The sequence below is a fragment of the Haliotis rubra genome, unplaced genomic scaffold (assembly GCF_003918875.1).
Source record: "Haliotis rubra isolate DU_JTF1 unplaced genomic scaffold, ASM391887v1 Scf257, whole genome shotgun sequence".
NCBI lineage: Eukaryota > Metazoa > Mollusca > Gastropoda > Lepetellida > Haliotidae > Haliotis > Haliotis rubra.
The window spans coordinates 36,723-62,058 of NW_025766636.1; the positions used below are offsets into that span (position 1 = coordinate 36,723).

Sequence of the window (25,336 nt, forward strand, 5' to 3'; positions counted from 1 at the left end):
TTGGAATTCCTTAAAAGATAAAAAGAGTTAGGTCGAATCGATGCTGTGGAGTAATATAGCAAATATGATGTGAAAGACAAACTTGTACAAAAAGCAAACACATAACATTACCTGAACAAGATGCTACAAACTCGATGTTCGCTCTTTAGTATGTGTGCGCGCGCGTATTGCTTCTTTGTTTTCTGTCCAGAATACACCATCCCCACATGGCACATTCTAACCCCTCCTTTCCTTTCCGACACTGGGATTAATGTATATTTAATGTCATCGTCGGCAGTAGTGGAACGAATCAAACTGTTGTTGTTTTTCAGAGGTTGTACTTACGATCTGAAATATCTGAGTCTGATCAGCAGGGCTTTTGCGAATCCATGGTAGAATGTTGGTTTTCACCTGTTTCCGAGTGCACCGCATCTGAAGACTGACGGGAACCTCTCTGGGAGACAGGGAAGAAGGTCATCCAGTAACGAATGACTGTACATCGTCCGCCCTAGGGTGGGTTCCTTTAACCCACCGCCCTGGAAACCAAGTGCAAGAGCGTATTATAAACGGTGCCAGTTCTAGTTGTTGTCTAAATGCCTCTTGTTCAATGATTGATGTGTAAAAGTAATATCGCTTTGACGATCTCTTTTTATTAAATCAGCGGACAGATTTGAAAGACATATTTCGCCTCTATAAAATACACTTGAGTTAACACCAAAATGCAAAATTGCGCTACTGCTGTATGGAGTTATAAGAAGAAGATTATGTAAAATGTAGAAATAACTCAAGGTATTTGTAATCTATACGTTCAATACAATATAGTGGACGACATGAAGTTATATGCGGATAATAATACGCAATATGCAAAATTGCCGCTTGGTGCCATTAAATGGCAGGTATGGCGATAAGAAGGCAACATCGGGTGTTACATCATCACATTCTTCATCGATTTAGGGTCAAATTAGGGAGAGTTCATTAAGAAATGAAATTGTCCTCAAATAGTTTTACCCAAACAGACACCCTCATTGAACACAGTCCCATCATCATGACCCGAGTAGGGCCGGCAGTACATCTAAACCTTTCGATAATGTTCATACTCCCCGATCCTGTGGATGTGGGAATATTACATTCTATGTAACATTCAACAACAAAATCAAGTTTTAAAATTAATTTTATAATTTAACCTCAGTGTATTCGGTACATTGCAGATACTATTTGTAATGCAGATTAAGTAAGGACACACCAGATACCTTTATGTCACACGCAAGAGACGCAATACCCTCATCCTGATATTATTATATATTATTATTACCTTCTTGGGTTAAGCTCCGTTTTGGGGTTATGGTTGCAGTGTTCCCTGATTTAATTGAAAATTAAGAGACCTGTTGTTAATTGGAATTTAAAACCACTCATTCCTGGAACAGTTTCAAGAAGTAAGCTGTGCAAACGGTAATTTGGTGTAAAACATATTGGATCAATGAAGACTGGGCAAAAGAGTTTGCAAACCATTACGATCCCCACCATGTTTGAAATGTAAATTTAGGCCCAAAGAGCAAATCCATTGTACACACAGTCAAGATGTCTGAGTAATAGAGATTTTAGCTTAATTTTAAAAAGGTTTTAAATCAAATTATATTCCAAAAATAAAAGAAAGGTTTTCAGGACTAATTAAGCGCAACTACATTTCTACATTGCTAATTATAACACTGAAAATCAAACATGATAATATCAGCAAAGAGGGTATGCGTCTCTTGCGTGTGACATAAAGGTATCTGGTGTGTCCAAGGGACGCGAATGGTGGGTCCTCGTATATGAAAATATTGCAGCAAAATAACATTAATTTATAACCTTAATCAGAGTATTCATTTTGGGTTTTAAAATAATGATGTTTATGAGCATACATACGAGCAACAAGGCTGACCAATATTCCGATACCAACGGTGACAGCCATGCCAGTTGCAGTGTAGTTGAGATATGATAAATCATATATTGAATAGTAGTTTCTGCAAAAGAAAACACACGCAACAATATATTATAGATTACAATACCCATTATAGCATCGTGATGCTTCAAAGTCTCGCTTAGTGACATTTATCTATGGGGTCCGTGAACGATTGCTTCAGCACAATAAAAGCCCTGTCCTTCAGCGCTTGACGGTGGTCATGTCGTAGCAGTGGATGGTGGTTGTGTGCCCAAGCTCTGCAAGTATCGCGCTTGATCCAACTTCATACTAACATCATACTTCATTAACAACCAAAGAACCGGCTGGAAATAATACGGGATATTCTGATTATGTGGTTTCCTTGCTTTTACTATAAAAATGCCAGCAAAATATTTCGAAAACAATGGACTCAGTCTGGGCGAATAACTGACTATTTCATTTCGTTAAAGAAAACAGGGCGCAACAAGAATTGGAACTTTTTGAATGGTGCTTTGACTGACTGACTGACTGAGTTTAGTTTTACGCCGCTTTTAGCAATATTCCAGCAATATCACGGCGGGGACACCAGAAATGGGCTTAACACAATGTGCCCATGAGGGGAATCGAACCCGGTCTTCGGCGTGACGAGCCAACGCTTTGAACCACTAGGCTACCCCACCGCCCCTGGTGCTTTGAAGATCGACCTAGCTCATATATCATTTGAACGAGACACATCGTCTCCAGTCGAAGTCAGGAATTATACAGGTCATTGTGCAATACACTTTCTTTGAAAGACGAGTTTTGTTCTTGAAGGGCAATACGATCTTTCGTGTATCTGATGATGTTACAGAATATGTACGTGGAATGAGATCTCAATTATTTTCATTGATTGCCGGAGAAGAAGGGAACTGCTATCCTGGTTATAAGAAACTGATTGTTAATGGAGACGTTTTGTTGCTGAGAGGGACACTGGAAACGTGCGTGATGCTGCACAATGTCGACATTGGGAACGAAGTCAGCTGTTCACCGCTAACCATAACACAGATTGAAGAACTGTCTGCTACATCGACGGAATGGGATATCGGCATTGTCCCTAGTTTATCAAACCCGTTTCTACAAACATTCTGACTGTACCTTGTGGTCAAGGAAGTTTAGAAGTATGTACATGGTACATACATGGCTTAAATCTAAAGACTTTGTGTCTTTTCTGAAAAACAGCCGACTTATGTTCAATGATGGAACAGCATGTGCTATAAATCTAATGATTTGAATGGTTTTTGTAATGGTTATGATATAGTTGTATGTGATGCAAGGGAAGGCTTGAATTATCGAGGAGGTTTTTCAGGAGAATAGTATTAGGAATCAAGAAATCTTCATTTTTCAGGGTGTGTGGGGTGTGTGTGTGTTATACTTAATGGAACGGCTGTCCTTTTCCAGGTAACTACAAATTGCATGTTGTGCCAGATGATGCAGATGGTCCCTGTATATAGTCATCTGATGACAGAAGAGCAAGGCCCCTGAAACCTCAGTTGCTTCATATATATCGTGATATTAGCAACCACTGGAAATGTATATCATATGGCGACCTTGATGCTAGCACGGCTGCTGAGAATGATTACACCATCGACAATGATACAGCCTACCTGCCAATATATGACAAGTACGATGTTGACACATTTTCAGGTACGCGTAAATCATACGATCTTATGCTAAATATTTATGGAAGACAGCTAGTCAACTTATGTGCATTCATATTTTCAGTGGTACATGATATGGATTGATGTTTACGTAGGTATCACCTACAGGAATCAGTGTAATAGACTAGTGATTTTATGGCATTAATTGTATATGATACCGATCTAGTTAAAAGCAGAAAGTGAGTGATTGAGTTAAGATTTATAGTCACATCGGCATTATTTCAGCCGTATCGTGACTTAAAGTGTTATCAATTAATAATAAATGGAATTAAATTACAAAACCTGTCGACGAAGGACAGTAAAGCAACTAGATTAACACAGATAGAAACGTAAACCAGTAATCAAATCTAAAACACTATAACTCTAGAGGACAATACAACATGACACTAGGCTGTAGATCGCGAACAACCGAAGGTTGATCACCATACTAGGGGACCATCAGGACTAACAGTGCCTTTGCTACATGCATGGACCCTAGTTGGATTTACACTTTATCCCTTCAGCCGCTGGCAATTGTAGAAAGTATTTTGCCGAAATTTTAAAAGAACAAAAACTACGTTAAAATTCTGGTAAGCTTTTGATTTAACTCTGAAAGTTTTGGACTTACCTACCCTCTCTGGAGGACAATAATTTTACAATATTTTAATCCCCTTGAGAGTGCAGCCGCTAACAATCCTCAGTTACTAATCTAAACTACCAATAACAAAATATTATCTATTTACAAACTATTCATCACAATTTATCTAATAATTTTATTTCTTTTAAAAATTCAATAACTAAATGAAAATTAACAGTACTAAAAAGACCCGTAACAGTTTTTACATTGAATACTTATCAATAGTCACGCAGAGCATACTGTGCAGAAAGTATCTGACATTTTAATACTCTTTGTGACTATAAACCCGAACAGGTACGTCACCAACCATGATCCAAACATTCTCCTTGGTTTGATACAGATTGGTGTTGGCTAAAATCAGTAAAGTACTGGCTATTAAGATTAAATATTGATTAATAAACTGTTAAGGTGCTAATAATTTTTTATTCTCAAAATATGCTATATTATTTGCTTGTTTCTGTGGAGGTCAATACATTAATACACACTTATTGTATATAAAGTTGTGTTATTATTGTGGGAAAAGATCCTCCCTGCAAAAATTGTGGTGGGCAGAGTTCCTGTGGGCAAAATTCCTTGTGGGCAAAGTTCCGTATACCGGTGTGTTTATGTTTGTGTCGATCATGTATACGATGCTATAAACAAGAAACTCGGTAAGTAAGCAGTGCATATTCTGAGCAGGGATTTTGGCCCAGAATCGAATAAAACACCATTTTCCAAGCGTCAGAAAATCCTAGAAGCCAACTAACGGTTTCTTTTTTATTTATCTATGTCTCGTTGTGTAGTTAAATCTACTGGCTTGAGAATGTATAGTTCTATAGGTGAGAATACAGTTGGCGCTGTTGAATTCGCCCTGAAACGAACTTGTTGTGTTGACCTTTATTACACCAGTGTCCTTTCATATGGTGCTAAGACTCCGCCAGTGACAATATATACCTGATTGACAGTTTCTCTGCGTTACAGGCCCCCTGTGCCACTGACACCATTTCCCACGTAATAAGAAGAACACGCGAGCCTTTGATTTTTAGTGCAATGATTTCAACCCTACTCTTTCTGATATTCCAGATTCTCTAGCCTGAACGTTGTCACCACTGGTGATGTTGTAAACACGTTGTGTATCTGTATTGTTGTAACCAGTTATCTCCCAGTTGCAGCCGTCGACGGAAGTCTCGGACGTTGGCGATGGCACCCGGTACATGAAGGAACCGACACCAATCCACAACATTAACGCAAATGAAGTGAAATATCCAGCTGTTGCCCCCTTAGCAGAAAAGAAAAGGTGTGTTTGAACTACAAGACAACATAATGTGGTCGTATTGCCAGAGAATGCAGGGTGTTTAACGCTGCAATCATATATATTAAAGCCATATCAAACCACAAATGAGAACCATGAAAACGAGTACTTCGTAGCATGTGTGTAGTGAGTTCATGAGTGAGTGAGTTAAGATTTATAGTCAAATCGGCAATATCTCAGCCACATTGTGACTTAAAACTTATAAATTAACAATAAATGCAATGATATTATAAAATCTGTCCACAAAGGACAATAAAATGACAAGATTATCAAAGTTAGAAAAATTAAGCTTATACAAACAGTACAGATAGTACTAAATAAGAACGGGCTGAGATCACCAGCAACTGTAGGAGTGAGTTAGTGCATAGAAGTACAGAAAGTATCCTGGATAGACATTAACTTGGTTTTGAAGGGACCCTTTAGAAGACATGTGGCAAGAATTTCAATGCAGATGAAACTGTGTTCTGTCGTTATCAAGTAACAAAAACCAACCAATTCCATCAGCATAACTGCTACTTTGGTATTTGTTAACTATTCAGTTGTAGACTTTCTCCAATATTGCATCATCACAAATACACAGATCAAATCAAACAAAGACTGCATGTTCACGGAAAGACCGGTCATTTGAATATACTAAATGCCCAGAGGGGGAGTCTGCGTGGGATAATATCCCAAACACCATCTGTTGTACCTTGCATGACGCCGTCTAAGTGAAAGTGGATGACCGAAGCATTCGTTTTAGCAGAGATCAAACGAGCAAACGCCCATACAAACCATGACATCAGCTCAGAGGAGGATAGGGCAAGTCACTACGATAGGTGCTGTTTGTGCCAGTCAAGTAGCCCGATTATAAGGTTAGTTGACATCATTCACTGTTTTCGTATTTGTATGTTATAATACCAGTCCATTTGACGATAACAGGAACATACACCTAGCTGCTTTCTGCTTTGTTGTTTCAGACTGTAGAAATTTTGCAAAAAGCCATTTCCAGAAGAATGGCCAAAATGATGGTATGGTCTGGTAACGCCCACTGATATAGAACAAATCTGAAGTCAAACACCCATGTAGCCCCTTCCCAAGTAATGTCTTGACGTCTCACGCTCAGAGCCTAAGCAGCATTTGCGAGTGGAGTGAAGCCAGATGGATACCCGATGGAGTTTTGATAAATTCATGCGATCCTTACATTATTCTGAAAATGTATATCTAAAGTCCTGTACATAGCTGTTTCTCCAATTTGCGCAGGGGAAGAACATTCCAAAGAACAAACAGTCCGAACAACGGGCCATCCGCATGATGCTTTGTAGCGTGTAGCACATCTGGAAGTGAGCAAATCTTTTATCAACATGGTTCAGTAAAAGTTAGAGAGAACTATGCTATACACTTCACGACTGATTTAAATGATTGCGTAAGCAGTGCTGACCTGAAACAACATCATTGTTGACGTTTTAATGGCTCCACGAACATCCTTGTAATAGGTTTGTTCGAGTTGCATTCCAGTTGGTGGTATAGAGATGGCAAAATTTATGGATTATCAACTTCTTTATTTACATAATAACGACGTTTCGGTATAGATTCTTATACCGTTTTCAAGCAAATATAGAAGTTGATCATCCAGTACTGGTGAAGAAGACCAGGTTTCACTGCAGTATGGTATCTTGGAGTACTAGCACTATAAACAAGCATCCACTCACACACGTGCATGCACGGCCCTGATATTATGTGAGTAGAATCATCCTGAAACACGAGGTAAACATTTCACCTACTCTCCCCTTTGTAGACTTTCATTCTGTTTCCTCACCTGAAGAATGTTTTCCTGAAGGATGAAAACCACGTATGCAACAGCTAGGCTGAGTGCTCCACACAGCAGTACTGTAAGAACAATATCACATCTATTTTGTCAACAGTCTATATGCGCAGGAGTTTTATGTCATGGCTTCATAGATGCTACCACCCTTACCAAGTAACTCTGGAGACAATGGTGGCGGAAGTCCGTGATTGTTAGTGCAGCAGAAAACCCGGATGTAATCTTCGAGAATGACAGCAGCTAGCGCGTTGAGACCTGACGATAGGGTGCTGGAAGTATGAGAAGATAGTTCCTCGTCGTTTCTCATGACATTACTGCTGATATATCGACTATATGATAATATCTTACTATTGAACCCTCAATATTTATAGATTTGTTCATTTCCGATCATAAGATTTCATTGTACGCCCAACTGAATCTCTTTCGGCCGGTAACCAATACTGAGGGCTCTCTGTCCCATTTTGACGCAAGACTACCCGGTAGAATACCCTTTTCAGGGTAATGCGAGTTGTTTTGCCGGAAATGATTCTACCCGATACCAAATTTTACGTGATGACATCAACCTTAATATGTCCTAATACCTTGATGTCCTTACATGAACACCAGATTATGTAACCGTAATACAGTGACGATACATCTTTGCATGGATTACTGAAGATCAGTGACGGCACGGGGAGTAGCCTTTGGGTTAAGAGTTCGCTCACGCTGAAATGAGTAGTGAGTTAAAAGTCTCATCGGCAATATTTCAGCCATACCGTGACTAAAATTAGTTCTAAATTAATATAATATATAAAACCCCGTCAACGAAGGACAGTAAAGTTACTAGATTATCACTAAAAAGGAGTTAAAACTAGCTAGCATATATCTTTAAAAGTAGAAAACTATTTTTGGACAATACAGTAAAAATGGGCTAGCAATCGCCAATTGAAGGTGATCACCATACGCTCACGCTGAAGACCCACGTCTCGATTCCCCAAATGGGCACAATGTGTGAAGCCCATTTCTGGTGTCCCCGCCATGATATTGCTGGAATATTCCTAAAAGCGTCTTCAAACTAAACTCACTCACCACTCACCCCAGCGATGACACGAAAAGCATTATAAGTAGTGTAACTGATGTCATTTCAGGTATTACAACGAAGACTGTTCAAACTGTTTCTCGATTTCCAGTGATCCATTCCTATAATTGTCACCGCTATTTCACCTTTAGCACCAAATGGAATTTCTCCTCGGTTAATCGACACCAATTATTCTCTAGCGTTGATGTGGTGTTTTACTATGATGAGATGGACATTACCTCAAGCTCCCGCTAAAGATGCACGCCAGGAATATACCAGGAAGTACCCGCGTGTTTACAAATATGTCCATAGCAAACAGCGGAAGGAGCTGCAACAGTGTTACATCATTCATAGAGCATTGGACAAATACAGGCCTGTGTGGATTGTGCGAATGTAAAATCTTAAACCGTAAGGCATGAACTATCTTAGTACAAGTTCTAAACTACAAGTGAGTGAGTGAGTGAGTTTAGTTTTACGCCGCACTCAGCAATATTCCAGCTATATGGCGGCGGTCTGGAAATAATCGAGTCTGGACCAGGCAACCCAGTGATCAAAGGCATGAGCATCGATCTACTCAATTGGGATACGTTGACATGTGCCAACCAAGTCAGGGAGTCTGACCACCCGATCCCATGGGACAATGGATACATGTCAACATACTTGCATTGACACAGTTTAACCCAAAACTTGCACTTTATATAATAAAATAAACCCTTGGCATCTTATAAAATCTCTCAGGGTTTTGTAGGAAATATCAAGGAATGCTTAGGAAAGAAAATGGGATATATAATATGAAATATATCAAAGCCTTTCCGTAAAACTTTTTGTTTGACATTTAATTTGTCACATGTTATAAGAATATGTAGTCGGATTCTATACAAAGAGCAAACTAATGAAACATCGTAATGCAACACCCGGTGTCAATGGTTTATCTGTCCTCAGTGTCAAGTTATGGGGCAGTGTATATTGTGTAACTTGATGATTGTTTGTGACAGCCATCAAACAGTCACAGAATGTCGCTCGTTGTTTCCTGGCTGGCTTGTTATTTAGTGGCATGCCCTTGGACGGAGTCATAATTATATCCCTGGGTTGGTGTACTGGGACAGTTACCGTTTCACACCAAGTACTGATTTTGATTGTTGAAGATGTTTCTTGACATAGCAGTGTCTTGAAGGCTGGCTGTGTCTGTATAAGTGCGCGACAATGGCGACTGGACGCAGTATACGACATGCTATCATATTTGATCATGTTGGAGAAGATACATATCTCAGAACCTCCACTTTTCGGCCTCGTTCTGACAGTGTTTCCTGGATTCATTCAAGAACTCGGCTGTAACCAATTTCTGGGCAGTTGTGAGTGCGTTGATTGATGTAATTGAGTCTGTAATGTATTGCCACTGCTACAAGAGTTACCCATTATTTTGCGTTATACAATTGTTATTACTAAAATCCCGTGTCCATTTGAATGCTGTTTGTTAATAAATCATTCATTACTCTTTGTCGGGAAAGTTTCTGATTTCACAGTTTAGTAATGTCTTTAACATTAGCGCTGTATATGTAACAGGTGTAAAACTTGTTTGACGTCAGAGACTTACAACATATAACAGAACGATCATTTTCTGCTTAGGTCTCTACCACATTGAAGACCAAGATTAAAGCCGCCATTGTCTATGTGAAGCCAGGAATACACATCAACGTAGAACTAAACTACATATGTATTTAACTGGCATTTGAATCTGGAACCGAACGGGCGTTAAATGTACCGCAATTTTGCCGCTAAAACGAAATATATCTTTAAAACTTGACAGTTTGATCGGGCTCGCAGTCGTCTTTGGTATACAGTAAGGTAACTCTAATTATTTGGCTCCTTTAGCATAATACTTCGTATTGTGCAAGAGCTAAAATACATAAAGCCATCACAGCTCTAAAACTACACCTATACTTCTGTTGTAATAAAAGATAGTTTGGTCAGTAGTAGCTCTCCATCTGAAAGGTAAAATTATACCTTTTAGGATATTATACCATACTTATATTCCATACTACTTTTCCGTCAACAGAGCTCACCTCATCTGAACTTGTGGATGAGGTTCCTGGAATCTGAGGGGGTCACAGTCCCTGTAGAAGGCATGGATGAGCAGCCCTGTCACCGTGCTGACAAGGTCAGTTGAATTAACACCAGGCCTATTGAGCTCAGCCACAGCGCCCTGTCAGTGTACAACATGCTGGGTTATGTTCGTAATAACAGTTTAGTCAGTGTACAACATGCTGGGTTATGTTCCGGTAATAACAGTTTAGTCCAGTGTACAGCATGCTGGGTTATGTTCGTAATAACAGTTTGAGTCAGTGTACAACATGCTGGGTTATGTTCGTAATAACAGTTTAGTCAGTGTACAACATGCTGGGTTATGTTCGTAATAACAGTTTAGTCAGTGTACAACATGCTGGGTTATGTTCGTAATAACAGTTTAGTCAGTGTACAACATGCTGGGTTATGTTCTGTAATAACAGTTTAGTCAGTGTACAACATGCTGGGTTATGTTCGTAATAACAGTTTAGTCAGTGTACAACATGCTGGGCTATGTTCGTAATAACAGTTTAGTCAGTGTACAACATGCTGGGTTATAGTCGTAATAACAGTTTAGTCAGTGTACAACATGCTGGGTTATGTTCGTAATAACAGTTTAGTCCAGTGTACAACATGCTGGGTTATGTTCGTAATAACAGTTTAGTCAGTGTACAACATGCTGGGTTATGTTCGTAATAACAGTTTAGTCAGTGTACAACATGCTGGGTTATGTTCGTAATAACAGTTTGTAGTCAGTGTACAACATGCTGGGTTATGTTCGTAATAACAGTTTAGTCAGTGTACAACATGCTGGGTTATGTTCGTAATAACAGTTTAGTCAGTGTACAACATGCTGGGCTATGTTCGTAATAACAGTTTAGTCAGGTGTACAACATGCTGGGTTATAGTCGTAATAACAGTTTAGTCAGTGAAGGCTAGGTTGGCCCCCAGTGACATTCAAGCTAGATCAACGTAGTCAATAATGGAGACCGGACAGGCTTTGAAACTGACACAACAGGTAATCAATAACCGTGTCTGACCATATAAGACGAGTATATGGATGGCAACTTCTTTATTGTATAACACGGAGTTTCTAACATTGGGTTTGCGCCCTTCTTCAGGTGATCAAGACAGGTGTAGTAAACATATTATATATACCAGATTTACAGGAAGCCATAGATGTACATATACATCTCTGTATGTTCTCCACACCTGTCTTTGTCACCTGAAGAAGGGGCAAAAAGCAGCCTCTCAAGAATCCGGTGTCTGACCACTCCATCTCTTATGACGTACCCAAGAATAGGGGTCATTAAGTCCAGACAGGGCTCCCCATGGCGTCAAAAACTGATAAGTTAATAGATATTGGGATTGTCTGAAGCTATACACTTCATGTCACCGTGACCTGCTCACAGACCAGACAGCCATGTGGTTGATAGTATGAGCAGTAATAATGGACACAGTCACCGATGCGAAAAAACACGCAGCAGTTAACACATGGCACACTGGCACTACTCCTTCCTACGAGACAGGAGAGTATTAACCGTCTTTTGTTCTTGTATAATATTATCTATGCTTACAGGAACATATTGATTGTGATACTCACGTTTTCGCCTTCCTGAGGGTGGGACAGGCCAGTAGTCTTTGAACCTGACTTTGATTGACACCTAGCTGGGACATCCACATGATCCCCCCACCAACAACAACAGACCACACCGAGTGACGCGCTCCTGGGCTGGGGTCAAAACTGGGGTTGTAAGAAAAATCTTTTTAATTGTATGTCTTCATCAGTGATATCAATTAAAGATTAATAATATTCTGTTGTGGTCAGAACGTACTCTTCATGGTACACATTATGTCTCATCAAGTAAATCGTAACAGAAATTATTACGATATATTATGCTTTCCGCTAAATTCCATTCTGCTTTTATCAAGACGAGTGTATATAGCGCCTGGCATTGCATTATTCTTTTAAGCTGAATTGTGCACCATCCATGGGTAAGTGGAATTCTAGTTTTGTCATTTCACTGGTAATGCGATTTTACCAGCGCTGTTTAATGTGAATTGTTTGGTGTACGTAGAAGCATTTTCAGAATATATCTATATAACGATACTGGGCATATTCAACGACTCATTGAATTCCAGCATGTATACAGTATACACGAATGCACATGTACTGAAACGATATTTCCGCATTTGGAAAACAAAGAGAGTCGTTTTCAACATATTACACTCCTTGTCGAGGTCTTTGTCTATTCAAGAGGCCGCACCACGGTACTCGTCATATCTTCGTGGGCTCTACAACAGGAGTCTACTCACTCTCTAAGAACCGTAGGCGACTTCTGTCGCCAGCAATTTTCCATGCATTCGAAAAACTCCCCAACAGCCTTGGATCCCTGAACTAGCAGAGATACCAGTCCAACAATGATGATGACTGTCTGTAGACAGTCAGTCCATATCACGGTCTTCATGCTGCCCTAGAAATACAAGCCACAAAACGCTGACCATATTCACAGCTAGTATCTGCTCAAACATAGTCCATTGTACGATTACCAGTAGATTATGAGCATGTGGTTTTGAAACACTATCAAATAGTGAGATGTTTGCAAGGTGTGAGCCAATGTGCATATTTACCACAAATTAAGTACATCATCCAATATTCTATGGGGAAGGCAGGATTTGATATATTTTCAATTTGTAAGAATACATTATTTCAATTGGCAGCAGGGGATTCGACAAAGCATGGTTCCAAGCTTATTTCAGTGAGTCCAGTATGAATAAGACACTTATTTCATGTGAAATCGTTTTCCATTCATGAGCCTTTTTCAATAACGGCATATGTTTGTCGTACATACACTATGTTCGGTCAAGCCAGTGGCTATGTGGGTCAGCGATGTATCTGCTTTTTTCAAACCAATATATTATGCCGAGACCCAGTTCTTGCGTGAGAAAACAACAAATGGTAAAAGGTCAGATTACATAGACAAGATGTCTCGTGCAACACATACTACACTGCATCCTATATCATGTGAACTCCACGCAGCTTATTATCTAACTAAGTAGTTTTCTTCCTGGGCTCGCGAATGAGAGAAACGTGCATCAGAGACCGTGAAGCTTTGACCATTTCACGACGTGAAGTTGGGTTTTTCAAACCCATTGAAATGAATGGTCCCAATGAAAATTACCTTGACCACGTTCAGTACGTCTTGTCATAAATATATGTACAAACACAACGACGTATTGTACCCATATACATACCAGGGCAGTGTAGATGGTCACGATGACCCCTACGGTTGAGATGGACAGCCAGAGGTTAAACCCAGTCACTGAAACACGTGAAATAAAACATTCTCTGGAGTACGAATTTACAAAACACAGTGAGAAATACAAACGCAATAAACCAGAGTTGTAAACCCACAATTAACATCAAAGGTGAAAACAATAATGACTAATTTTATAGACGTAAAACCTGAACGCCACAGAAAACCAATATCGAATATCTACCGAAACAGGTTCCATTGGGACGTGAAAGCGTAGTGGTGGAAATAATACGCAGAGATCAAATCGGTGTTGACACTAGGTGTTCACTAAAAGAAGTATCAGCACCCGCCTCTTACACAATTTGCATAAAAATATATTTTACATAGGCAATGTTCCTGCCAAACGGCAAACATTTCACGCAGGACCTCTCCTTCGCTTGACCCCACCCTTAGAAAGAACCTAATGACCGACGTATAATCCTTGTTTAACTATTCAAGCCTTGACATGGAGATGTTTTACACTGGACATGACGTATCTCTGTATGTGCCCGAGCTGTTTCTCTGGGGTATAAAGGATACCTACATGACAAGATTGCCCTGTAATATCCCTTCACCATGCTGTTTCTGACGTTACAGTGGCATACTTGCTCATATCCTCACACCCGTCACATAAGTATTCAAGCAATATAACCACTGCACGCATAACGTCTGCTGAAAAACAGGCATGGTTGGAAATGGCCAACATATATTAAAAATGACCTTCAATGGAAGTCGTGAAAGGCAGCTTTCTTCTGATTCCAGATTCTATTTGACTGGCACTTTCATCGATCGTTCTCTTGACCTGTTTACTTTTAAGGGAGAGTACTAAAAAGTCTGACAATCCTGATAATTTGAAAGAATCCATTTACAAGAAACTACATTATGACAAGACGCCCCAAGTAAGAAATTCCAATCATGGCGATAAGTGTAAGTGTTTTTGTCAATCCCTGGCCAAATATTACTGCTAGGTACCATGAGCCATGTGTTATTGATAAGAAAGTCAGTGATACTTACTATGTTGTACTAACACCAGGCCATCAGAAAAGGACATAACTCTGTCATGTCAATATGATTAGAATGTGTCATGAAAGGATTGATATTAGACTGACTGACTGAGTTTGGTTTTTACTCCGCTTTTTAGCAATATTCCAGCAACATCACGGCGGGGACACCAGAAATGGGCTTCACACATTGTACCCTTGTGGGATTCGAACCCGGTCTTCGGCGTGACGAGCCAACGCTTTAACCACTAGGCTACCCACCGCCCCATTGATATTAGATATTGTATCAGATTCTGATACTTTTATGACAAATGTAACTTTGCAAAGTGTGGTGGCATTGCTGACTATACTGGCCATAAGCTATAGAATTGAGACAAATAGCTAGCTTGTTAAACTAGGTCCTTTGCAATTCCTTCCCGATGCACCTGGCAGTACAGAGTTACTGTTTCATGATGTAGATGTAGTTGATGATGTGCCTGTGACACTACATCCCTACCGGATGAATCCAATCATCTTGAGCCAAGTCAAAGTAGATATGAGTTCATATTGAGAGCGACGTTATAGATCCTGTACCGACATGGAACGTGTGAACGCTCTTCCTAAAACAGACTCTTACCCAATACCAAGAATCAATTACTGCATCGACAGAATCGGTTTGACACAATTAAAGGGTATTGGCAGATTTCAAGGAAGCCTTGTTAAAGCACTCGGGTCCATATTACAATATACTATAGGTAATTAAAGGAATCGTTGCAAAACCATCGTGAGAGAGCAAAACATTGTTTTCTAAGGGTTGAATACACCTATGTACTCAGCTTTAATGTTTTCAATCAGTGCGTAATTGTTTCACCCTCACCATGTAATGGCTTCCCACAGACCCGACATCACAGACAATTATGTCAGTCTTGGATAGACTATGACATTAATTGGGCAGACCAAGACTAGATTCCAATACTTATAACTGAGGGATTGTAATACTGCTTGACTTCACGGATAGTTGTGCTGAGTGTGGCACTGGCAAGGGGAAAGACCTTACGTTCAAATGTTGCCTAAAATGACTGCTGTGAACGGGGCTCAGTCATGACTGGGATAGCATAATTAGGGACTGGAGGAATCAAAGGTGACAAGTGTGCACAGGGATGACATTCTTGATGAGCCGTGAAACCGTTCGCTTGTTCATCCGCATTGACGATAACGCTCGACCTTAATTACCTACCGAAGTAGCAGGTTAGTTCGTTGACCAGAACTCATAATCTATCGAAGACGTGTCGGACAAGTAGCCGATCGATTTCTCGAAGATCTAGAGGTAGAGTAAGATCTCGACAATATGCTGAATAGTGAAGCAGTCTTCCTTTGGCAGCCACCCACATGCTTACTGGGTACATAAGACGATAGCACCAGGCTGTGATCACGCCCATGGATCTGGCCACATGGATCACATGTGCTACTGAAAACTGACATTTTGGTGAATGAACATGTCTTTGTTTTATTTTATTTTTGGTTATTTTTGGTTATTCTTTCTTGTTTCAGCTGTAAACTCTCTATTAGAGAGTAGCATGACGTGTTTGCTTATTTGTCACGTGTTGCGTGTTGTAAGGCACATGACAAGGGACTTTTTAAACGTCTTCCCGCTTTATTGTCTTGGTATATTTCAACAGATGCACACGTTTTGACGAATTACCTTTTTGGTGTGATGACACTTGGCAATAATTATTGTTTACAAAAAATGAGATATATGCGCGGCAGGGTTTATGTTATGTCATTTCAAATTTACATCTCCTAACTGACTGTTGATAACATGAACTCACCTGAATAGAGCGCCAGTGAGGGGGCATACAGTACGAAAGCCATGTAGAGCAGCTGTGAATATAATGAATAAATCATGAAACTTACATACATTATCATTGTGATGATGGGTTTCAGATATGTAACTTTTGTATTCAGAAGACTAGGACAGTATAGATTTTGTTTGCTTCTTGTTTAACGGGGGCGGTGGGGTAGCCTAGTGGTTAAAGCGTTGGCTCGTCACGCCGAAGACCCGGGTTGGATTCCCCACATGGGCACAATGTGTTAAGCCCATTTCTGGTGTCCCCCGCCGTGATATTGCTGGAATATTGCTAAAAGCGGCGTAAAACCAAACTCAGTCAGTCAGTCTTGTTTAACGCTTCAGTCGCCAGTATTTCAGCTCTATGATAGGGGTGTGTATAGAGTCTAGTCTGGACCATAGCATACATTGAATGACATCCGGAACATTGATCCACACAATTGTTAGTGAGTGAACGAGTATGGTTTTACGCCGCAGCAATATTCGAGCAATATCACGGTGGGGGACATCAGGAATGGGCTTCACACATCGTAACCACGTGGGGAATCGAACCCGGGTCTTCAGCGTGACGAGCGGATGTTAATTAAACCGCTGCCACACCTTGATCAACGTAAATGGTAGCCACAACCGAAAATTATACTGTACATTGAGTTGTTATACCACACTTTACTGAGGGCATGCTGTCACCAGACATGGGCTTTGGTAGGACGCTGGCTTACCTTTGCCATTAATCATGCTCCCTTTCAACGGAGCCTTTATGTCTCGGAATTTGCGATAGGCAAAGTCAAAGAAGGTAATTCATCCAAGACGTTTATCTTTAGGTCAGTCAATGATCACAATGAATTTTCATTGACTTACCATCTTCAGCTGGAAATTTTTTGGATACCAGTGAGTCCGCCTCATCTCCGTCATTTTAAGATCCATGCATAAAGACACAAAGTGAGAGACAAAACACTCTCCAGAAGACGCGTTAACTTCATATCAACTTTCCCATAGTGAACAGTCCGTTTATGTTCTAGCAGTTCCAAGCTTTGGAGTTTTCATTTCGCAAATTTTTATGTACAATTGAGAATGCTTTATCTTTTTCAAAGAGTGTCACATGACTTGATCAAGGCGACAACATTTAATACTTCAGTAAAACGTTAAAAGTTCCGAATTTGATGCATTCGTGGCAAACATTATATCCGAAGCAATTCCTTAGTTTGGCTTGCACCACACGTTTCCGTATTTCAGGTGAACAATTGACCTGCCTTTGAAAGTGTTTGTGATGGGTGCCACCTGTAGGAAGGATACGCTCATCTTTTTGCGAACACCTTGGAATCACTGATAGCAGATCCTTAAACACATCCTCATGATATGGTCCTAATTGTACAATCAATTATGTTGCTCTCTATTAAACATTTGCAAGATGAATTACCACTTCATAACATAAATTTTATGGCACACCATGTCACAACTTACCACTTGCAGAATCCAGTTAAGAGACGCCAATATCCGTACTCGCTTCCCAAATCTCAGTTCAAAGTACTGTTACAAAATAAGAGTGAGTGATTTAAAATTTATAGTCACATCTGCAATATTTCAGCCATATTGTGTCTTAAAAAGTTATAAATTAACAATTAACGCAATTACATTATAAAACACCTTTCGACGAAGGACAGTCAAACAACTAGATTATCACAGGAATATATTTAAGACTAGTAATTAAATCTAAAATATTTTACCTATAAATGACAATACAATATAAAACCGGCTATAGATTACCAACAACTGAAGGTAGATCACCATACTAGGGACCATGGGGACTTACAGTACATTTGCTTCCTGCATGGGCCCTAGTTGGATTTACATCATCCCTTCAGCTGTCAGCGAATTAAAGATACATCTAGCCATACATTAAAATTACACATATTCTACGATTAAAAAAGAAGGGTTTAAATTTACCTTGAATGTTTTGGGACTTACGTACCCTATCAGGAGGACAATAATTTTACAGTACTTTAACCCCCCTCGAGGATAGAGCCACTAACAATCTTAGTTACTAATCATAAAATATTTATGTATTTAGAAATCATTTAACAAATCTAATTCTTTTAAAAATGCAAAAATTAAATGAGAACTGATACTATTAAAAATATCCTTCATAGTTTGTGATTTAAAATAGTTATCCCTTGTGATGGAATATTCAACACAGTCAAGCAAAACATGCTTGACCGTGATTCTTTCATCACAAGGGATGTAAAACGGAGGATCCCCACCTTTCAATAGGTATGCATGAGTATATCTTGTGTGGCCAATACGACATCGTCGCATGGTGACCTCTTCAAATCTGGACTGACAACCCAAGTAGGTGTAACCGATATAGGGTTTTATAGCATGCAATTTATTCATACCTACTTGGGTGTCCGACTTCTTCTGCATCAGATCACGGATGTAGGTTCTAATGCTAGCTTTGTAATCAGAGGATGGAATAAGAAGCGGTGTCACAGATTTGTTGAGTGCTACCTTAGCAGCAAGATCAGCCATTGTGTTCCCAGAAATGCCAACGTGGCTGGGTAACCAACAAAAGTCGATGTTGCATTGAAATGGAATATATGTACGTTATATGTACGTTATCGACGAAGGACAGTAAAACAACTAGAATATCACAATTACAACTAAAACTAGTGTGGAGAGTTAAAACTGATAGCACTATTTGGACAATACAATATAAAACCAGGCTATAGATCGCCAACACCAGAAGGTAGATCACCATACCAGGGACCATGGGGACTTACAGTACCTTTGCTACCTGCATAGACCCTAGTTGGATTTACACCATCCCTTCAGCTGCTGGCGATTGTAAGAAATGCTAGCCAAAATTAAAATGACAAGAATGCTACGTTTAAAAATCCTGGCAAGTTTAAACAGACTTTGAAAATTTGGGGACTTACGTACCCTCTCAGGAGGACAATAATTTTACAATACTTCAACCCCCCTTGAGGATACAGCCACTAACAATCTAAGGTATTAATTGAAATTTCCAATCATAAAATATTTATCTATTTACAAATTAGTTAATTAGTCTAATTCTTTACAAAAGGCAATAATTAAATGAGAACTGACATTATTAAAAAGATCCTTCATAGTTCGTGCTTTAATATATAGTTATCCCTTGTGATGGAATATACAATGCAGTCAAGCAAGAAATGCTTGACCGTGATTCTCTCATCACAAGGGATACAAAACGGAGGATCCTCACCTTTAAGTATTCATGTGTATATCTTCTGTGGCCAATACGACATAGTCGTATGATGACCTCTTCAAATCTGGACTGACAACCCAAGTAGGTGTAACCAATGTAAGGTTTTATTTCATGTAATATATTAATACCCACTTGGGTGTCCCACTTCTTCTGCATCAGATCACGGATGTAATTTCTAATGCTAGCTTTGTAATCAGAGGATGGAATAAGAAGCGGTGTCACAGATTTGTTGAGTGCTGCCTTGGCAGCAAGATCAGCCATTGTATTCCCAGAAATGCCAACGTGGCTGGATAACCAACAAAGACGATGTTGCATTGGCCAGTAGCAAGTTCATTGTACAATTCAATAATTTATTAATATATTTAAGAGCTGTTAAGATGGCGTTAGCTTCTGCTGTGAAAATAGAGCTGTTATTTGGTAATCGAGAAGATATTGTTCTGGATCCAATGACAGTGGCACATGCCACCGCACCACAATCCTTGGACCCATCTGTAAATAAGGATTTATATGTATAATATCTAGTTTTTAGGTGATTATATTATTGTTTCTATTGTAATTCATTAGTTTCAGATTTCTTAAACTTTGTCAGAGTTGGGTCAACTTCAGTCCTCACCAGTTGCCAAGGAGGAGAAGAAAGAAGACGGGAAGGAGCTATATTTTCCAGCTGAATGCCGGCAGCAGAAATGAATAGCTTAATTCTGTGCCCAAGAGGCGGAACAAGAGAATTTGGCCTCCTTTACAACTTTAATGGGAGTGCCATTTAAAGATAAGTCAGGGTCCTTATGAGGCTTATATTTTCTACAAAAAATGTATACAATTAGTTTTGGATTTAGAAAATTTAAAACCGTTTTCAAGACACCATTTATTTATTTTGTTTAAACATAACTGCAGTTGCCGTTCAATAGTATTCATATTTTTACCACGACAAGAAATATTGAAATCATCCACAAATAATCATCCATTAATTAAATCTTTTAAAACCTTTGATAAACTATTGATCTTGATGCTAAACAGTGTGACAGACAAAATACTGCCTTGTGGGACACCCTGATCCTGACTGTAATGATCAGACAGGGTTGAACCCACTCGGACTTGAAATTGCCTGTCTTTTAAATACTGTGATATAAAAAAGAGGCAAACGGCCTCTCAAACCCAAATCATGTAAATTCTTCAAAATTCCAGGTCGTGTCATAAGCTTTCTCAAGATCAAAGAAAATTGACATAGCATGTTGTTTATTTACTATAGCATTTTTAACAAAGGATTCTAAACGTACCAAATGATCAATGGTACTACGATTTTTCCTGAAACCACATTGAGTATTTGTTATAAGGTTTTTGGTTTCAAGATACCATGTTAATCTATTATTCAACATACGTTTCATGGTTTTGCAGACACAACTCATTAAAGTGATTGGTCTTTTAATTAGATGGATCAGTATGATCCCGCCCATGTTTGGGAATTGGGACTACCATGGCATTATGCCACGAAGGTGGAAAATTCCCTGAAGTCCATATACATGTATGATCAAATTATTATCAGAAATGAATTCCTCAAGGATTTTACCTTCCCCAAAGCGAGTTGTGTCCGTTAAAATCGCCCATGATGAGACATGGTTTCGGAGTTGATTCTCTAGTGGTACGCTCTACCACATGATGAGTTGGGAGTGATCTCCCTTGTTTGTGATTTTGAAGGTTGTTGATTAAACGTCGTGTCTTTGGAAGTCAACGTGTCTTGTTGTGGTCCGAAACCTCAAACCCGTGCACGTAACAGGGCTGTGAATGACACTATGGTGTACCAAAATAGAGGCGCCTCCAGTAGCTTTATCGCCTGGAGGGGAGAAGGAATCAGTATTTTTAAGGTATGTCTCTTGAAGACATAATACTGACGGTTGAAGATCTTGAATGAGTAATTGTATTTCATTACAGTTTCTATGCAGTCCACTGCAATTCCACTGAATTATATTGGCCAATTGAGTCATGGTGGCGGCTCAATTGCCGATCGTTCACGTGAATGCCTGTCCTGCGGAAACAGAGTGAACTCCATATCTAGGGGTCCAAAAGAATTTAGTTGAGGAACCTCTGAAGGTGAAGACTAAAAAGGTGTTAGATTTCTGTTTAATTTTTTTCCAATCTTTCTTTTTGATGGCTCGGTGATTGGCTGTGAAGTGGCTCCTTGCAAAGCTGTCGTTTGCAAAGTCTGAGGTTGAATTTCCGTCTGTGACCCAGACGTCGACATAGTTACTGGACCAGTAGTTTTTTTTGTAGAGAAGTAGGTTGTCTTGATGAAAAGACCCGAGGACAGCTGAGGACATTGCCACAGAGCGGGTAACTGCAGCAAAATACAAGATATTTAGTTTTTTAGCTTCAAGATAGGAAATATTTTATTCACACTTTATCTTCATGATCTTTGATTCCCTTTGGTAGACGGGGCATGACCTAGATGATGCAGTGTGAGGCCCGTTACAGTTAACACACCTGGGTTTATTCTCACAGTCTGTGCCGTCATGGTGATCCCAACAGCGATAACACACTGCAGAATTACGGCATGAGTTGGAACCATGACCAAATGTTGGCATTTGTAACACCGGAGTGGATTGGGGACATACACATCCACTCCGATGTTAAAATAACCTGCTTTGGTTGACTGTGGCAAAGTTGATCTGGCAAATGTCAGGAGATAAGTGTTTGTTTTAGTTATGATGCCATCCTTCATTCTGGTGAAACGTTTAACTGCTGTAACAGCTTGGTCTTCAAGCTCTGTAGCTATTTCCTCTTCGGTCATGTCATATAGACAACGTGCCCTGTCACGTATGATGCCACGGCAGGAATTAAGCGTTCTATGCACGGACACAACAACCTCTATATTGGCAAAGGTTTTGACAGACATAAGATTTAGAGATTGTTGTCTCCGTGCACACTCCACTAGAAGTGAACCACTACGGAGACGGGTGACATTTTTAACTTCACCACATATCCCATGGATAGCCTTCGACACAGCAAATGGATTCAGTTTAATGGGTAAAAAGTCTGAAGCCTCAATCACTTAAAACCGAGCCCAGGATTCAACATTTGAAGAATTAATGTCAGTTGGATGATCAAGTTCATCCGGGCGTCTCTTTTTCTCATTTCGAGAGGAACCAGCTTGTTGGTGAGTCATGATAAAAGGAAAAATATTCGGCACCCCTGCTCCCCACCCACCACGGAGTGTCAACAGGGACGGTGTCAAGATGCATCGGTTATCCAAGATGCTGACACCGGGGATACAAGGGTGTTATACTCCAGAGAATATGACATGAATAGCTGCATTTATCCATCAATTTAATGTCAGACTGGTTTGGCCTTAGACATGAAATTGGAGACATACATTATTCAGAGGTCAACATCACCAGATTGGCCCATGAGCCATTGCCTTCTGGCATAGGACTCTAGGCAATTTAATATGATAATAATTTGAACATTGATGATAAAAAGACAAAGCCCAAAACTAAGTAAAATGTGCCAAAAATATTTACTATGCACAGGGCTTGGCGTGACCAGCCGATTGATAGAACCGGGCCAGTTCTACCAACCGTCTAGGGGCGAAGTGGTGTGTTGGGCAAAGGAACGCTATTGCTGGAACCAGTGCCCTCAACCACCAGACTACCGTCCTCCATCGACACAGGGGCGCAACCCACGGCAAACAGGTTGGTGGACCAAATATAGCCCCGGGTCCACACGGGGGGTTGAAGAGCTCTAAGCGGTACCCAGCACCCACCACGAAGAGGTGGCTCTTCACGGGTGCCTACAAAATAATAGAGCACACTTAATATCTATATACGTTACGACAGACTTCGAATGGTTTCACCAACGTTTGCAGTTATATAATATTATTGTAGGAAACACACTGGCAGATATTCTAAAATAACATCGAAAACAAAATATTGGACATCAGTTAAACTATTACCGCAAATATATCGAGGGTTCAGGAACTAGAAAACTAGGTACATAAATAAATTGGACATGACATTTTTCCAAGAAAGGCATAAAAAGCATAAAGTAAAATGTGTGAAAGAATTGATAGCTGCATCCATTTACCACCACATCCCACCATAAGAATCCATATCAACCCCACTGCACCATAAGAATCCATACCCACCCCACTACACCGTAAGAATCCATATCCAACCCACTACACCGTAAGAATCCATATATTTCTACTTTTATCAACGAGTTTTGATATATTTGATATCAGAAGACACGAGGGTGAGATTCTATTTATCATAAAAAAATCACTCTTCTTTAGTTTTCAATGAAAAATGTTCATCTCTGAACACAGTACTTGCAGTGCAGCGATGTCAAAGCATTGTGACGTCATCAAGTTCCTAGGAGATATCGTTTGATCTCACACAAGCAATATCTCCTGTGGAACAGTTTTGGATGATATAGAGAAATGGTGGTGCGTTCATAAGATGTGTGCCTTTGAAAAGTTAGTTAACGCTTATACTTCCTATCCAAATTGAAAGTTCAGGTTCCCCTACTATTTATTAAGAGTATCTTTTTCTTTTAGAAAAGCAAGAATCATGCAGGGACTGATATTCAGAATAAGGTCATTTCATGTCTTGGTGACCCCCAGACCCTCCACCCGCAATACATGTAATATTTTACAAGCATCTTTCCCCGCAAAATTAAATCACCAGTCCCTAAATGATGGTGTTTTTTGACTTGAAAAAACAGAATTGTGTACTTTGTTTAATGACAACACTCCAAACCCACCACATCCAACCATCAACTTCTTTACATGTATATGATCTTTCCTACCTCATAAACACTTGTGACTCCGAGTCTGTACAGAATGGGTATAAACAGATGCGCCGCTCCTGCAACAGCTAAGATCATGCCTAGAGCAAGCAACCAGAACATTGTGTCATGGATGTAGACTTCGGCCGGCATCCCAAGCAACGTCAACGCCGATAGAAACGTCACCGTCACAGAGAGAGCAACAGGAACGGTGCCCATCTGACGGTTGCCCACCAGAAAGTCCGATGGGCTGTTTTTCTTCCTGTCTTTGAGAGCATGGTAGAGCCCGACACATGCTGGGATGAGGAGGGTACAGCCAAATACAAGGTAGTCTTCCCAGTGAAGAGTGTTCCTGTGGCCGCTGTTTATACTGTATCCCAACTCCATCGTTGTCTCCTGCAACTGCAAGTAGAAAAACATCTATGTAAATGCTTGCATTCTCATGTCAGATTTACGATCTTGAACCAGCTATTATGCTTTATTGCTTATAATTAATGTTGCGTCTCGTATGTTCATAATTAAAAAGTACAGTTAGATTCAGCAGCTGTATATATGGATACATTCACACACATATATATGTATATGATAGATAGTTAAATATGGTATTCTCCGTGCGTTTGGAATAATCCATATAAATCTACCTGAATTATTGACGAAGCGGGAAGCGGGTTTCTATATGTTACAGTCAATGTGATACATCAGTCAATTTACAAATTGCCTGATGTTACACGTTGACTGAAACATATACACCTGGAAAAAGGTTAA

General features: G+C 39.8%; 1 protein-coding gene across 1 annotated transcript; it reads right to left on the reverse strand.

Moving 5' to 3' along the window:
* Window positions 1-10,424: 10,424 nt before the first annotated feature.
* On the reverse strand, window positions 10,425-24,958 carry LOC124279805 (sodium-dependent multivitamin transporter-like). Its single transcript, XM_046715685.1, has 5 exons — window positions 24,593-24,958; window positions 18,013-18,078; window positions 16,535-16,586; window positions 13,685-13,752; window positions 10,425-10,568 (listed from the first exon to the last, which is right to left on the reverse strand). Exons 1-5 carry the CDS (start codon window positions 24,956-24,958, stop codon window positions 10,425-10,427), a joined length of 696 nt encoding a protein of 231 aa, XP_046571641.1.
* Between the last annotated feature and the right edge of the window lie 378 nt (window positions 24,959-25,336).